This window comes from Perca fluviatilis, chromosome 8 (genome assembly GCF_010015445.1).
Source record: "Perca fluviatilis chromosome 8, GENO_Pfluv_1.0, whole genome shotgun sequence".
Lineage (NCBI taxonomy): Eukaryota > Metazoa > Chordata > Actinopteri > Perciformes > Percidae > Perca > Perca fluviatilis.
Window position 1 is genome coordinate 17,699,277 of NC_053119.1, and position 16,962 is coordinate 17,716,238.

Consider the following 16,962-nt stretch of genomic DNA (forward strand, 5'->3'; position numbering starts at 1 on the left):
GCTTCAATAAAATGAATTAATTTAAATTGATGAATAAACAAATCTGTTGCCCAATTGTTATTTTCTTTATTTGTCTTAATTTATTATATTTGCAATGCACGGTTAGTTACCCTTACATCATTAAAAATGGGTGTCTCAACTGTACCATGGTACAGTCTCAACTGTACCACATATGGGTACAGTTGAGACAAAGTTGAGACAAAAAGCACCTTATTTTTATAAGCTAATTGTGGAAAATATAAACTACTTTTGGGTATTATTGATTGATAATATCTTAGTCTACAAGCTAATGAAATGCCATGTGGCATGTTATGCGGATATTCACTTCTTTTCAGTGTCTATTTTTGTGTGAAAAATCAAAACGCAAAAAGTGTCTCAACTGTACTCAGTCTACCCTACACATGATTTATTCTATGTTTCAGAAGTCCACGACAGAAATTTGATCCCCTATAAAACTGTAAAACATGACAAGGTAACCAACAGTGGAAGGTTGAATAAAGAATATCTTGGACTTTGTGCTGATGTTGTATGCAGTGTGTGTGTGTGTGGGGATATTGTGCGCACTGGGAAAGGAAATATCATTCAATGTGGAACTGTTTTATATATATATCAGATGAGTCAGTAGATCCAGTAAACATACTGATTTCCGGTGTCTGGTATTGGTAATCTGTATTACTTAGACTATTTACTATTTTCACAGTTTAAAATTATGTAAAGTTTGTGATTTTTTTTTCCGTTTATTGGCCTACATAGGCCTATTTGTTCTATTTAATGCATATTTACAGGTATTGTTGTTTATGTCATCTAGTCTTAACTTTCATTGCCAAATAAAAAACACCCCGCCCACTGATCCGTCCATTTGGACTGCGGTCAAGCCAGCCTCCACTTCAAAATGAGCGGTCAAACTAGCCACCCCTATATTTCGCGGTGCGCGTATACACTTGCTATTACGGTGAAACTAAAAAGAGGGAATTTTCTGACGAAGGCAATTTCCCATTCCTTTTTTCTGTCTGCCTGTCTGTCTATCTGCCTGCCTGTCTGTCTGTCAGAAAGAAAGAAAGAAAGAAGGAAAGAAAGATTTTAGCACACCTCACAACCTCTGTGACAACTGCATGATATGCTGAATTCCAAAATAAGAGCCCCCCAAAACTCAAATATTAGCGCTGTTTTGTCTACACATTAAGAAAATCATTAAGAAAAAAAAATAAAAGTCCTAGCTTCCACAGACCAATTTTCACCTCAGATGGAGAGGACTCCTTCTCAATGTGTGATCTACAATGTTTCAGGACATTCTGATGTTGTTTTCCAAAATAAGAGCCCCCCCAAACTCATATATTAGCTGTTTTGTCCATACATTCAGAAAATTTATAAAATAAAAAGTCCTAGCTTCCACTGACCAATTTCACCTCAGATGGAGAGGACACCTTCTCAAGGTGTGATCTACAATGTTTCAGGACATTCTGATGTACAGTTTCAAAATAAAAGCCTGTCAAAGTCTTGAATATGAGACAAATTAGATATGATTTTGGATTCAATTTAAAAGGAAACACCCTGTTATCAAACAATAAATCCACTTCAGGGTTATATTACACGACCCCGTGGTGTGACTCATTAAGTATCAAGACATTCTGATGTACAGTTTCAAAATAAAAGCCTGTCAAAGTCTCAAATATGAGGCATATTTAGGCTGGTGACAAATGGTCAAAAAGGGCTTTAGTTTTTGAAATACCCCTACTGGAGGTAGAACTAAACCCAACAATGTTTTTCCTCATCCCTAGGGTCTCCCATATATGAAATTGATTCTTGGCTAAAGATATTTTACTGCTAAGATTGTTAAATTAACAGATATTGTTACACAACCCAAAACCAAAGAAGGACTAAAATATAGCCTGTCCATGGGAGTTAAGGCATCTAAACTAATGCAGATCAATCACACAAGCTCTGAGAGCTTTGAAACTTAGCATGTTTGTAGTCAGGAAGTTGCTTTACCTACTAGAAAAGACTGGATGTGAATATCATGATGTATGGAATAAATAAAGACATACCTAAAATAGGCGAACATGCAAAAAATTAATATCTATGCAGAATGTTTTCATTTACTTTGTGGTTACTTTGCCAGGGATTATAATAGAAACACATATGATTTCTTGTTGGAAAAGTGGGGTTGTGCTTAATCCAGCAATACCAAATGTGTAAATATAGCATGACAAATCAGGGTGTTCTTTCACTCAATGTCTGATGTGTCTAAAATGAAAGAAGATGGAACACTGACATAATTTAGTCTCAAGTCCAAAGCCCATTATCAGTGGTATCATATGGCACCTTGTACTATATAGTCCATATGGAAACAAAGATTGAAATCGAAAGAGGAGAGATTGGGAAGGCCACTGCCCTCACAAGACTGAAGACCCATCTTTGTAAGTTACAGGCAATTACTAAATGTGGACTCTCTGGTAGCCTGGAAGAGGCTTTGCCTGTGGCAAGAAGGTATGCCCTCCTTGTGTATGGCCAAAAGAAAGTTGGATGGACATCCAACCTGGATGTGCTGAGGTACAGATTAGCATCTACCAGAGATTGTCGCGCAGCGCAAATCTACCCCCAACAGAAGATGCTTTCCAGCATGTCTTCATGCTTTCCAGCTTTCCAGAATGTCTTGATACTTACTGGGTCACACTATGGGGTCGTGTACTATAACCCTCAAGTGGAATTATTCTTTGATAACAGGGCGTTTCCTTTTAAAGTGAATCCAACATCATGCAATTAGTCTCATATTTGACATTTTGACAGGCTTTTATTTTGAAACTACACATCAGAATGTCTTGATACTTAATGGGTCACACCAAGGGGTAGTGTACTATAACCCTCAAGTGGAAATAGTCTGTGATAACGGGGCCTTCCTTTTAAATTGAATCCAAAATCATATCTAATTTGTCTCATATTTGAGACTTTGACGGCGTTTTATTTTGAAACTATACATCAGAATGTCTTGATACTTACTGGGTCACACTATGGGGCTGTGTACTATAACCCTCAAGTGGAATTATTCTTGATAACAGGGCGCTTTCCCTTTTAAATTGAATCCAAAATCATATCTAATTTGTCTCATATTTCAGACTTTGAGAGGCTTTTTTTAAACTGTACATCAGAATGTCTTGATACTTAATGGGTCACACCAAGGGGTTCGTACTACAACCCTCAAGTGGAATTAGTCTGTGGTAACAGGGCGTTTCCTTTTGAAGTGAATCCAAAATCATATCTAATTTGTCTCATATTTGACTTTGACAGGCTTTTATTTTGAAACTGTAAATCAGAATGTTCTGAAACATTGTAGATCACACCTTGAGAAGGGGTCCTCTCCATCTGATGTGAAATTGGTCTGTGGAAGCTAGGACTTTTATTTTTATAATTTTCTGAATGTGTAGACAAAACAGCTAATATATGAGTTTTTGGGGGTTCTTATTTTGGTAAAACAAAATCAGAATGTCCTGAAACATTGTAGTTGAAACCTTGAGAAGGAGGCATCTCCATCTGAGGTGAAATTGGTCTGTGGAAGCTAGGACTTTTTATTTTATGAATTTTGAATTATGGACAAAACAGCTAATATATGAGCTTTGGGGGGCTCTTATTTTGGAAAACAACATCAGAATGTCCTGAAACATTGTAGTTGACACCTTGAGAAGGTGTCCTCTCCATCTGATGTGAAATTGGTCTGTGGAAGCTAGGACTTTTATTTTTATAATTTTCTGAATGTGTAGACAAAACAGCTAATATATGAGTTTTGGGGGGTTCTTATTTTGTAAAACAAAATCAGAATGTCCTGAAACATTGTAGTTGAAACCTTGAGAAGGAGTCATCTCCATCTGAGGTGAAATTGGTCTGTGGAAGCTAGGACTTTTATTTTTATAATTTTCTGAATGTATGGACAAAACAGCTAATATATGAGCTTTGGGGGGCTCTTATTTTGGAAAACAACATCAGAATGTCCTGAAACATTGTAGTTGACACCTTGAGAAGGTGTCCTCTCCATCTGATGTGAAATTGGTCTGTGGAAGCTAGGACTTTTATTTTTATAATTTTCTGAATGTGTAGACAAAACAGCGTCCTATATATGAGTTTTGGGGGGGCTCTTATTTTGGAAAACAACATCAGAATTTCCTGAAACATTGTAGATCACACCTTGAGAAGGTGTCCTATCCATCTGATGTGAAATTGGTCTGTGGAAGCTAGGACTTTTATTTTTATAATTTTCTGAATGTGTAGACAAAACAGCGTATATATGAGTTTTGGGGGGGCTCTTATTTTGGAATTCAGCATATCATGCAATGACAGGTTGTTGTGAGGTGTGCTAAAATCTTTCTTTCTCCCTTTCTGACAGACAGACAGACAGAATAAATGAATGGGAAATTGCCTTCGTCGGAAAATTCCCTGTTTTTAGTTTTGACGGTCTCACCGTAATAGCAAGTGTATACGCGCACCGCGAAATATAGGGGTGGCTAGTTTGACCGCTCATTTTGAAGTGGAGGCTGGCTTGACTGCAGTCCATTAGGGATGTGCGCGTCGGAAAGCGGAGTAGATCAGACTGCAGAGGCTAGGCTACCTCCCTGCTAGATAAGCACCTGTCTGCTCTTTTACAAGGTCGTCGTTCTGCGAACAGGGAGAAGGACATATTTACCCTTTTAAGGACTAAAATGAAGCGATTTGTTTTCATTGTTTGGCTTGCTGTCGATTTTCCACTTGTCCTTAATTCCCCGACTCTTGGATCTAAAAATAATCCCAGACTTCTGAGCAAAGGTAACGTTCACCTCGGTGTAGATGTTTAGAAAAGACAGTTACATAGTTAATCCTGTCTTCAAATACTGTTTGAACCCGCTAAAATCTAGTTCAGTTTAGTTTAACTGTACTCTGACACTACGGGTAGATCTACAACCTTTGATGTCGCTGCACGATACAGTATGCCTATATGGTTTAAACTGACCTTCTAATCCATAGCCTACGGGTCATATAGCCATATAGCCATATATATAAAATATATTAATGTGATGCTTCTCTTTTCCTCAGATATAATCAATGATGTATTTGAATACCAGGTCTTTCAGAACCACAGTGTTTTTTTCTATCATGATGACTATGAGGAGATGTACGTTGGAGGTACTGATTTTGTGTTGAAACTTGATGTGGATGACTATCATATTATAGAGGTGGGTGTTTCTGAACTTATAGATTTTGAATTGATCTTTTCATTTTGTTTAGTGTTAATTTATCACCTGCTATACATGTACTTGTCTGTATACTCTTCATCTAATGGTTTATTGACGGGCTCCCAGCTTGATTTCTGTGTGGTTCATGGCGGTGACAGTGGAGTTTGTGATGCAGCTGGGGTCCTAATTAGATGTTACTGTAGCAGATGGCTGTCACAGAGCTATTGTTTGCATGCAGGAGTGTGTCTGGCAGTGCTCGCTGACAGATATGGCTTTTCAAAGCCACCTAACATGTAAATTCAAGAGAAGCTGCTTACTAACTGCTGCTGGTGAAATGCATGTCACAAACAGACCTGGGTGAAATACAGAAGTTTCTATTTTATAATAATCCAGAAAAGTCAGAGACTTTTGTTAATCAGACTGCAATAATTAATTAATAATAAGATAATGGTATAGTTTTCTAAGAAAGAAGAGGAAAAGTGGTTCGGTTCTGACCATAAGACAGATATAGATCTTCATTTCACTAATGGATGCCAGTCTGTGGCAGGAACAGCTGGAGCTATTTAAGAAGGCATTATCTTATCTTGAGTAGAAATGTTTTTGGCTGAGAAAGGATACATGAGTAAGAACCTAAAGTGGGTTTCAGATTTTTCGTTTTTATCTATCATCCAGCTATTTCAAACATGCCTCATCGCCAAAAATGCCCGTCTTTTAAGCAGCGCTTTAAGTTCAACATTCTTTTTGGGTCAGTTAGTGATTAGATAATGTTTGAAATGTTCATTTTTCTCCTATAATGTCTAATTTGAAACTATCCTCAAGTGAAAACTATGTTAATTTATCCACCAATTGATGTCCCCCTGCAGACATTTCCTCTGAAAACCCACTGCCAAGAGGTTAGTAACTAGAGAATGATGATTATGTGATCAGAAATGACTTGCTAAATAATTGATGTTTAAAATGAAAAACATGATCAGTTCTGTGTGATGACTTGGCAATAACAGTCTCTGTATTTGTAGGGCCAATGTGCAAATGTCATCACTGTGATCGAGAAGTTTCAGGACAGCCTGTTTGTCTGTGGAACAAATGGACACAAACCACAGTGTTGGAAGCTTGTGAGTGTTTATATGTGTTGATGTCACTCAGTCAGACATATTGCATTTATTGTGGCTAGTTTATTTTTCCGGAAACATCAGGGCAAAGCTGATTAAAGCATGGAGCTTTTTGGTGTCACGGCTGTGGTTCTGATTAAACTTGAATTAGCACCCTGTCTGTAATTTCAGTAGGGTGTTGGATGGCTGGTGTTTTGATACTTTTCCATCACAACTAACTTAGCACAATATTGTGTTGACTTTCATTCTACAGTTTTCTTCAGTGAACAACCAGTCTCATGAAATAGTGGAGAGTTATGAGGGGACTGGCATCTCTCCGTTCGTGTACAGACATAACTCCATATGCCTCACAGTAGGTATGATATATATAGCTTTTTGTACAACCATACATTAGCCCATGTTTTTGAAGGTTTAAAAATGTGACTCAGGGTTGCAGACTTATGTAACCACATCAAGTCATGTGTAATAGAAGAGTTGGCACTCAATTATTTAACATCTTTGCTCGTTTTCATAGAATCCCTCATATAAAGCAGCATATTGGTGACTTAGGCTCAGGAGCTTAGGTGTTGTTTTTGATTCAGCCATGTCCTTGGAGCACCACTCTAAACAATTAGTTAGAAACTTTTTATTCCAACTGAGGAATATTTCCAAATTAAGAACACTAGTGTCAAAGGGTGAGTTGGAGATGATCATTCATGCTTTCATTTCCTCTCGTTTAGATTACTGTAACAGTCCGTTAGAAGTCCAGATACTACAGTCTTTTTACCTTTTTGAGTAAGAAGGAGCTGTACCATTTCCAGGCTGTTCAGAACTCACATTAACAAAATAGCACACATCACACCTGTTTTAGCATCACTTCACTGGTTACCAGTCCAGTATAGAATTCAATTTAAAATCCTGGTCCTTACTTTTAGAGCCTTGCACAGCCAAGTTCCTCCCCCTTTCTCTAATATGATACAGCTTCACACTCCCACCCGTAGTCTGAGGTCATTAGGTCAGAGGCTATTAGTGGTTCGCCACACTCAGTTTAAAACTAGAGGGGATCGATTATTCCAAGCAGTGGCTCCTAGGCTGTGGAATGTCTTGCCTCCCCTGTTATACAAATAAAATTGACTTACTTACTTACTTATGTCTCTCTGCTATTTTTAGAGGGGGATCTATATTCAGCAGCACCTTTGAATGCTGATGGAAGTTCGTTACAATTCAGAAGGAAAGCTGGCAGCAGAACTAATGTCTGGATGTATGACAACTGGGTCTCAGGTGAGTAAATGACTGAAGTCCATTTATAATGTAGGATGAATACAACAGGGCAAATCAGCAACAATAAATAATATTTTATCTTGTATGAAAATGATGCACCTGATTAGTATCAGTTTGTTCTGAGCGTGCTCAACTCCTTAACTAATTGTTCTGTCCACTCCTCAGTGCACTTTCATTTTGTTTTGGTCTCACATACCAAGCTTATTGTCACAGGCCACTATGCCAAATATTGTTGTTGGCAGAGCACTGTACTGTAAACAGTGAAGCAGTTTGGTAAACACCTCCTTCTCTCACAGAGCCCACCTTCATCTCTGCGTCCTGGGTGAAGCGTAGGGAAGACCCTGACAACGAGAAAATCTACATCTTTTTCCGTGAAAAGAACTCTGATCACAACCGGGAGGCTGACCCCTGGATATCGAGGGTTGCCAGAGTTTGTAAGGTACGCTGGACACTGAAGTGGACTTGGCTTCAGTGAAGTTCTCATCTTACTAGACTGCCACATCAAATTACCCAAAACCAATTCAGTCAAATTTATACTAGTATCGATATTCAAACAAGATAGGCGATGGCAATGTGATACTATTGTTTGGTTGGATGAAAGGACGAGCCTGGCCGTTGGAGGGTGCGAGCAGGGCTTTTCAGCCTAAGAATGTGAAATATTGATGAAGGTTGTGTAATACGATCAAAAGCTCCAAAGGACCCACTAAATGGATCTTGAGGTGAGATTATTTTGTCAACTGTTGGTTCTAAGGTCAAGAATGAACTTTAAAACTGACTGTACACGTGAATGGAAACAGATCAACCAAACAGAACAAAGTCTTTTTCATTTGGTTTATAATGTAGCATCAAAATGAATATATTGACATTGAATGTTCTATGAGAGTGTCGGCTGTGTCTGCTACAGTAACCCCTCCTGAATTTGCCAAAGGAAATGAAAGACCACCGTCATTCAAAGCAGCTTTGATGCTGATTTTAATCTATGTTAATTCCAGGAACAATGGTTAAGGCCAGCCATTTATATTGATATGCCCGTATTGAGGGTTCAGGCTGTCATCATGGATAAAATGATATCCTTGTAGGAAATGTATTATTTACTTGCACTGTACAAAGAGAGCTGGTAATAAAGCTGAGTGATATCCAGCAGTTACTGGAATATAAAGCCAGGCTTTGACAAAGGCACACACATAATAAATGCAGTTAAGTGCAACCATCTGCAGCACTGTGGTCTCATTTCCACTACTTGCACCGCTGAGTCAGGCTTCCTCATCCTTCCTCATCCTCTATGAATTAACCTGGCATGCTGCTGTGGTGAAATATAATCTTTTCAACACCCTTGTTATTTGACATCTGTGCAAAACCAAACAAAAGCTGGCCCATGTAACGACAGTCCTATCAAATAACCCTTGGTTGATGAATTTCAGTTTGCAAGAAAACTTCCCGATGTGATTTATTGGTGTCATTTTGCAGGTTGATGAAGGCGGATCAAAAAGATTCTTCCAAAACATTTGGACATCTTTCCTCAAAGCGCGGCTTGTCTGTGGGTTTCCAGAGGAGTCGCTGTATTTCAACCGACTCCAAGACATTTATGTGATGCACGCTGAGGACTGGCATGACACAAGAGTCTATGCCCTTTTCACAAGCAGCTGGTTAGGCACTTTCCCTTCCTTTATTATCAGCAGTAGCTACGCAACAACATGAGCGACACGCTGACAGGTTAACACAGAGTGGCTCTCCCTTGAAATTGAAAGCTCAGCATTTTGTTCTGTTTTTTTTACCCATGGAGACAAAACTAACCCTGGGCTGTTGGCTTTGACTTACTACATCTATATATAACAAACACAGGAGAGGAGAGTGGCTTGGCCACATGCAGATCTGGTTTAAAGGTACTCTAAGCGATTTTTTTTTAGGCTACAGCATTTTTTGTCACATACAGCAAACCTCTCCTCACTATCCGCGAGATGCCGATCCCCTTAACACACCGTAAAAAAAAAACATGGTCTCTGTAGACACACCAGGGTCCACAAATGCCAACAAAAACAAAGTGGCCAACCTGGACCACAAAAACATAACAAACCGTGCGTTCCAGCGTTCAGCCAATAACCGACAAGAAGGATTTGGGGTGGGGGTTGGGGGGGTTAGTTCGCTGAAGCATGGAAGGGAGGGGGAGGGGACGGGATGAAGAGGAGGGAGGGGCGAGATAGTCTTGTTTTGTTTGAAAATACTTTGAACGTCAACAAGAATAACATCTACCAACATCGCTTAGAGCACCTTTAATGAGACATCATTTACTATTTCTACCCTTTTATTCAAGGTTCCATTCATTAAGATCAGAGCCACACATAACATCATTCCATTCCTTTTAGTCTCACATTAGGAGATGCACACATTTTCATGATTATACTTTGTGTACTTAAAGAGGTGTTCCAGAAATGTAGTATTGCTCTTCTATAAGGTTGGGGGACTTACAAAAGATACATATTTTAAAGGAGGATGCTCAAAAATAGCTATCCTGACTTTTAGTCCTTAAGTGGATCAAGCTGAATGGCCAAGGGAGATGCCCTTCTACAGTTTGACCAAGCCCCTGTAAGCCTGTATGCCTGATCTGGAAATTGGATACATATCTCTAAGTGTAATGGAGGGTTTATCATATATTCTGTCAGATACACAAAGTTTACATCAATGTTCCATTTTGTGAGTACCGCACCGTAATTTAGTATTTGGTATGCTAACTTCAGTTAGCAATGTAAATACATTTTACTATTTTAATATGTATTCTCTTTAATTATATTTATTATTGTTTGTTAATCTGCGTATTTTACTTATCCCTTGCTGTTGCAACAGTGTGCATTTCCCCATTGTGGGATTAATAAAGGATTTTGAATCTTGAATTAGTTATCTTATTTCTCTTCTAGGAACTCCACAGCAGTGTGCATCTATTCAATTGGAATGATTGAAGAAATATTTGAGAACTCAACTTTCAAGGGCTACAACGAAGTCATTCCCAAACCAAGGCCAGGAACGGTAACATTTGTTTTGTTGCTATGTTGCTGTGTTGAGACTGAATAGTTCCTTGAAGGGTTTTGTTTTTATGTCCAACCATCTTATTGGCCTCACTCACATTTATTGTGGGGAGTGTTTATCACATTCCATGAGTAAGGTTGTAGGTAAAAAAAACCCACAGGCATGTTACATAAATGGGTGAAAACGTGGAAGATGTGTGTCTTTATTCCCATCACCCTTGTAGCTGAGAATCTAAAATAGATTTGCAGAATTTCCTCTTGTCCTGTTGCTATCTCTTGTAAACGCATAGCAACACGTCCTGTGCCTTCCATCTATGCAGCTTATAGCTTTTAGGAAATGTTTATCTGGTTTGTTTTTATACAACTTGAAATGCCTTCAGTTTTGTGTACCGGAAGATGTTAGAATTGTGTATCCTGAGTGTAGACAAACATTCAGTTTATGTTTCCATTTCCTCCAGTATACAAACTATTTTTAAATAATAAAAAAAAACTAAAAAAAATGTTGTGCCTATGTATTTTTCAGTGTGTAAAAAACAGCAGGACCCTGCCACTGGCCACTGTCAATATGGTGAAGGATTACCCAGAGATGACTGACTGGGTTCACTCTGTGCATTATAGAGCTCCATTTTATATAAGCAGCCACAACTACACCAAGATAGCTGTGGACCGAGTCGAGGCAGCAGACCAGCGCATGTATAACATTCTGCTTCTGGCTACTGGTATGTTCTGGTCTTCAGTACTTTGTTTAGCTATTTATGCCCTTGTGTGTTTGCTTGTTGATCTGGCTTGTATTCATGCACTGTCTGTAATCTCTGTGAGCAACAATGGGCTAAAAATACAGTATCACTCCCAAAATAGCAACTCTATAAAATGCTGCTGTGCTGTTTCAACAGATTCTGGAAAGATCCATAAAGTCTTAGAGGCTGGGTCAGAACCTTTTATCATCTCTGAAACGCAACTCTCCAGCCGTTCAGCCATACAATCAATGAAGTTGGACTCCAAAAAGGTATTTAAAATGCAATGCATTGTGTTTTGTCAGCCACTGCCCTTAGGTCAAAAATATTTTTTACATGGAAATGTCATTTAAATATTTTAAAGCTGCACTAATCATTTTTTTATATTAAATGACTATGCAATGTGAAAGGGGTCACTGATAGTAACAAATCCACAGAGAATTATTACCTGACTTTGGAGATTCCCTCAGCTTTATAGAGAGTTTTAGTATCTATCGTGACGTCCCGCAGCTTCACTGTTTTATTTCAGTCTTACAGCTCTCATCAACCTCATTTCCAGCCGCAACAGGCAGCTATTTTCAGCATAAAAGCTCTAAAAAACCAACTGTATGCTCCTGCCCAGCACCTAACAGCAGACAGGCAAAATTAGCGATTAGTGGAGCATTTAGCAGCAGAGAGAGACAAGAATTTCCCTTATTAGTTGGTTGAGAACAAAACAGAGCTAAAAGGTAAAAGAAATATGAGACTTACATACCGGTGCATCAGAAACATAACTCCAAGTGCTTTCGTGAATCATATATGCTGGGTGTGTATATTGCCGATTATTTTCTAGCATGTTCCCCATAGTAACTTTGTATGGTCATAATACTGTATGTCAGTGTTGTGTTTACAGCTTTTTGCACTGCACCCAAGGGTATGTTTCTGTTTACCTTTGCTCAGAAAAGACTAGTGGTGGGTTTTTCGGAGAAGATTTCTATCATGGATCTCCAGAAATGTCAGGAGAATAAGTCCTGTGCAGATTGTGTTCTGGCCCGGGACCCGTACTGTGCCTGGACGCCATTTGGATGTACCCCAACTGTCCCGTAAGTGGAATGTGGACTGCATTCAACTTTAGCAGACTTTTTTTATACTGTGCAAAGCCTTATCATATTACAACATATTACAGCCAACAATATTGAAATAGCTGCTCTCTGCAGGTTCTTCTGAAAATTACCTTTCTGCAAAAGATAAGAATAAATGTTGATGTGGCCGGGTTGGTCAGTGGTAGCGCAGGTGCACATATACTGAGAGGTTTATGCCTCACGCAGAGGTCCAGGGTTCGAATCCAACCTGTGACAATTTCCTGCATGTCTTCCCCCTCTCTCTCTCACACCTGTCCTGTCAAAAATGAAAGGCTGCATGAAAAGCCCAAAAAATTATCTAAGAAAGAAGAAATGTTGATGCAAAGATGAGCATTTATTTAAGAAAGTCAACCTTGATCACTTGAAAATTGATCACCGGGGCAACATCAAAGTCATTAATTTCTCATAAAGAAATGCACTTGTTGAAACATCTGTTATGTTTTTGTTTTCAGTGGGGGCATTCAAAATATCATTTCTGGGAACAGAACTGTGTGTCCTACATCAGTAGAAGGTAACTAATGATGACACTTATTCATACACACTTGCTAAGGGCTCAAAAGCTTTTCATTCCATCCCACTGTATCTTCTTTTTATTCTTGTAGAACAAAAACAAGTAAACCGGACCAAACGGGAGACGGCTCCACCATCACCAGTGGATTTGAGTACAGCTCACTCTGTCCCACTGGGTGTCTCTTTCTATCTCTCCTGTCCTATAGACTCTTACCACGCTGTTTACACCTGGGAGCATAGAGGCCAGAGCAGCCCTTGTCTGCAAATGCAGTCTAACTGCCTGCACCTCATCCCCAACATGGCACAAGAGAACTATGGCGGCTACAAGTGTATTTCCAAAGAGAAAGACTACACTAAAGTGGTGAAAACGTATCAGCTTACAGAGCAGATGATCCCAGATACAAATGAAAAAACGGACAGAAGCAATTCCTTTGTCAGAACAACTGATGCATCAGCTGTGGTGCAGCAGAAAGCATGGATCACCCTTGGACTGGCTGTAACAGTGTTGGGGATTTTCAGATAGGTGCATCCGCAAAAATGACTATTTAAACGTTACACTCCTTTCTCTTTGAAAAGCTTTTCTGCCGTTCCAGATCTCATGTTTGAAAATCTAACATCAAAATCCCCAGACCCTTTGTCCTTGCCATTGCTCTCAGGCCAGGACGCAGGAAGCATTAAAGGAAATCCATTTTAACACCGGCAGGACACACACTGCTCAGAACCTAACACCTTATTTGTGCAAGCGGTCACACAGCTGTGTTTGGCAAAAAAAAACAAAAAAAAAGGTTTTCAAGTCAACAGGACACTGCTGTAGCCAAGTTTCTTTTTAAAAGAGAAGCCAGAATACGAAGAGGTTGGTGTGATGGAGGGAGAAAGCAGCACAACGAGCAGAACACAGCTTGATTGATCTGAGGGGCCCAATAGGTGTTTGTTGGGATCAGCTGATGATCAGTCAATGACTTCAGCATCCTGCGTGAATTACTGTAATGTGTAAATGTATTTCATTGAGTACTTAGAGTGAGTAAGGGGAAAAAGAGAAGGTGTAAGAAGAAATCTGAAGGAATTCCTTTTAACAAGAGCTCAATCCAAACCAAAGCACACCTTTAAAATGTTATGATGATGAGTGCAAAAGCTTCAGGTCAGAGAGTAAGTAGGTGTGATGGAGTAGTAGTGCGTGAACATGTTGAGGCCAGCTTTTTGATCTGTGGTTTGATTAGAGGTCAGAAAAAAGTAAAGTTCCTGTGTAAATTCCCTCTGTGCCCCACTCAAGTGCACTGCTGACAGATTATTTGTTTGAGATTGTTATGGGAAGGGTGGAGGCAGCCAGGGACCCTCCCTGAATTTCCCTGTTGAAAAGTAGCGAGCTTGTTTCATTTTCACTTCAATGTTGACAAAAAAGTAAATTTGTTTGAATAACACAACATATATTTTTGCATTGACAAAGAGAAACACATCAATATTAGCTGCAGTGTGAGCAATGGAGATTAGTCCCACAAAACAGTTGAAGCAGAACAGATTTGAGTTGGTTGTTGAAGGTGATAGTTTTGCATCTACTGAGTGTGCTCACTTGTGACATTGAAGTTTTATATAAGCTACTTTTCCAGTCAGTTATTTATATTAAAGTGAGATTATGTAACTTTTGTCAAACAGTAGCCACTGTTGCCACAAGTGATAATTACAACAGTACAACACCAGCAAGAGTAGATAAAAGTCAGAGAACAGGCTTAGTAATGACCATTATCGAGCAATATCTGGCTAAAGTCTGCTAACATTAGCAACTAAAAGCTACCAAAAGGTCAGTTCAGACCTCTTAAGGCTGTAGCAGCAAATCCTGCGTGTATTGAATTAAGCAAGGTTGTGTTTTATTGCTTACGGATTCAATTTACATAGTCTTAATTTAAACAACAAATTATTCTTTAAAATGTTTAAAAAAACAACTAAGCTAAATATATTTATTAAGTTAATAGTATTTTGACAACATATTTTGTTTCATACTGGAGATTGTTATACGTGCAAGCAACATTGTGTCCTTATAATTTCAAAAAAAGTAATTTTGTATGATGATTATTTGAAAATGCTCCCTAAAAATGTACAGTAAGTACATAAGATTGATTTCCTGCTCATTCAAATTAAAAAGAATACAGAAGAAAAAGAAGGATTCGTAGTCACGTCTCTCTTCGATCCACTCATAAGTGGTTTCAAGAAGGTAGTTTATTCGTCCTTAGTAGGTCATGCCTTCATCAGACATGGCACTCAGTAAACCATGTGCAGACTGATCAGAGGACAGGCAACAACTAAAGATCTTTAGCTTAATCTGTCTTATTCCTGGATCTAAAGTCTGAACCCTGCTAATGACGACAAAGTGACTCCATCTTGCTTATACAAGGAAAGAAAATTAAACACAACTACCCTGTATCCCTCCAGCCATCACTCCACAACCACCCATGTGGAAATCCTGTATTCATGTCCAGATATTCTTTCAGATGAAGTAGTTAAAAGCTTCATTAGAATTCTTCTGCTGTTTATATTTCTGTCATCTAAGATGAACCTTACACATCTACATCACAGTCAAATCTGATTTTCACCTGACCTACTTTGCCACCTGATACAAAAATAATCTGAGATTTTTTTTATGTTAGTGAGTTGAGAAAAAAAATCTTGAAGCACAGTCATCTAGGCGTGCTAGCTCTCTTGTTTGTGGCCAAACCCTGCTGTTATGTTGGGTTGTCATCCTCAGTTCAGGAAAAATGTTGTCTTTCCACACAACAGTGACTTCACATATGAAGTAATATATAATGTGTTCTACAAGGCTCCACCAAAACCACCAATAATGTCACTTGTTTGCCATCTTAGGTTACAACACAGTCACTCTAGAAAGAGGCGGCTCTGTGTGAACTGTTGTTTTATTTTCCTAGCGGTGTAGTCATAGGCCGATTATGACACTACACCACAAGGCTGTTGTTTAGCACTTGCTATTTGGATATCTCCTCACAGAGTTGAAGGGCCCATATTGCATATAGTACTCATCCCCTGTAAAGTCCTATTGATAAAACTGAGGGGATGGACACTCACTTAAAACGTACCATGATGGTTTCTTTCTTGTGGCATCTTCAAAGTGAATGTTTAGGCTATTCCTTCAGGTTTTCAGTAAGACTTTTGGGGCTCTGTTATTGACATTAATGACTAGGCACTTTGACCATGCAACAAGATATGCAGAGTCAATAACAGCGGCTTCACGCAGAGGCTCGGACTTGAGCCCTTGGGCACTTAGTCCTGGTAGGCGCGTTCAGTAATCCACCCATGGGTGTAGGGCTTAGCATGACTAGAGATGATTCACCAACTGTACATGTGTTTTGATGTCAGGTCACTTAAGCCGGAGCAGACCGGCACCTGCCATGACAGCTCAGAGCCTCCGGTGTTTCCTGACCTGTAGACTGTTGTTGGCTGCTGAGAAGGGTTACAGTTCAGTTGGACATGTCAAAAAAATGTTCATGATAGGTCTGTGGTGTCTACATGAGCCATTGTTTGAGCCACCCTGTTTAATTAAATCCAGACCATCTCTGCTCAAGCTGAAGCCTATTTTTAAAGTGCCAAAATCTCTTAACTGTCTTAACTGCAGCTCTGAGAATGGATGGCGCCAAACTGCAGTCTAAACTGTGAGATATGGTGACTCTCTGGTCTCTGCTGTGCTCTGATATGCGCCCCAGTAGGCCTTGGTCCCCAGACGATTTGGACGACAGTTTACAGCTCCATGTTTTCCTGTTGTGCCTCAGGAAAAGGAAAGTCTACTGAAAGTAAAGGAAATCATGGAACAAAAACAAACTTTTTTTTTTTTCTAAGCAAGGAAACAATAGTCATGGTTCATGGCTGGATCCCCACCCTGAGGATTAAAAACAAACTGTACTACATGTTCCAATGAACAACATAATACAGAAAAAAACATTATCTAAAACATGAGTGAATATCTATCTATCAATTGCAGGAACGTCTGTCTGTCTGTCTGTGTGTGT

At 39.2% G+C, this 16,962-nt stretch overlaps 1 protein-coding gene across 1 annotated transcript; it reads left to right on the forward strand.

Moving 5' to 3' along the window:
* The first annotated feature begins 4,501 nt into the window (after nucleotides 1-4,501).
* sema7a (semaphorin 7A) lies at nucleotides 4,502-15,367 on the forward strand. The gene is made up of 14 exons (XM_039808506.1): nucleotides 4,502-4,791; nucleotides 5,059-5,198; nucleotides 6,062-6,091; nucleotides 6,215-6,310; nucleotides 6,561-6,663; nucleotides 7,457-7,567; nucleotides 7,864-8,006; nucleotides 9,035-9,213; nucleotides 10,480-10,588; nucleotides 11,111-11,306; nucleotides 11,481-11,593; nucleotides 12,261-12,403; nucleotides 12,895-12,953; nucleotides 13,045-15,367. Exons 1-14 carry the CDS (start codon nucleotides 4,689-4,691, stop codon nucleotides 13,473-13,475), a joined length of 1,956 nt encoding a protein of 651 aa, XP_039664440.1. The 5' UTR covers nucleotides 4,502-4,688; the 3' UTR covers nucleotides 13,476-15,367.
* Nucleotides 15,368-16,962: the final 1,595 nt, after the last annotated feature.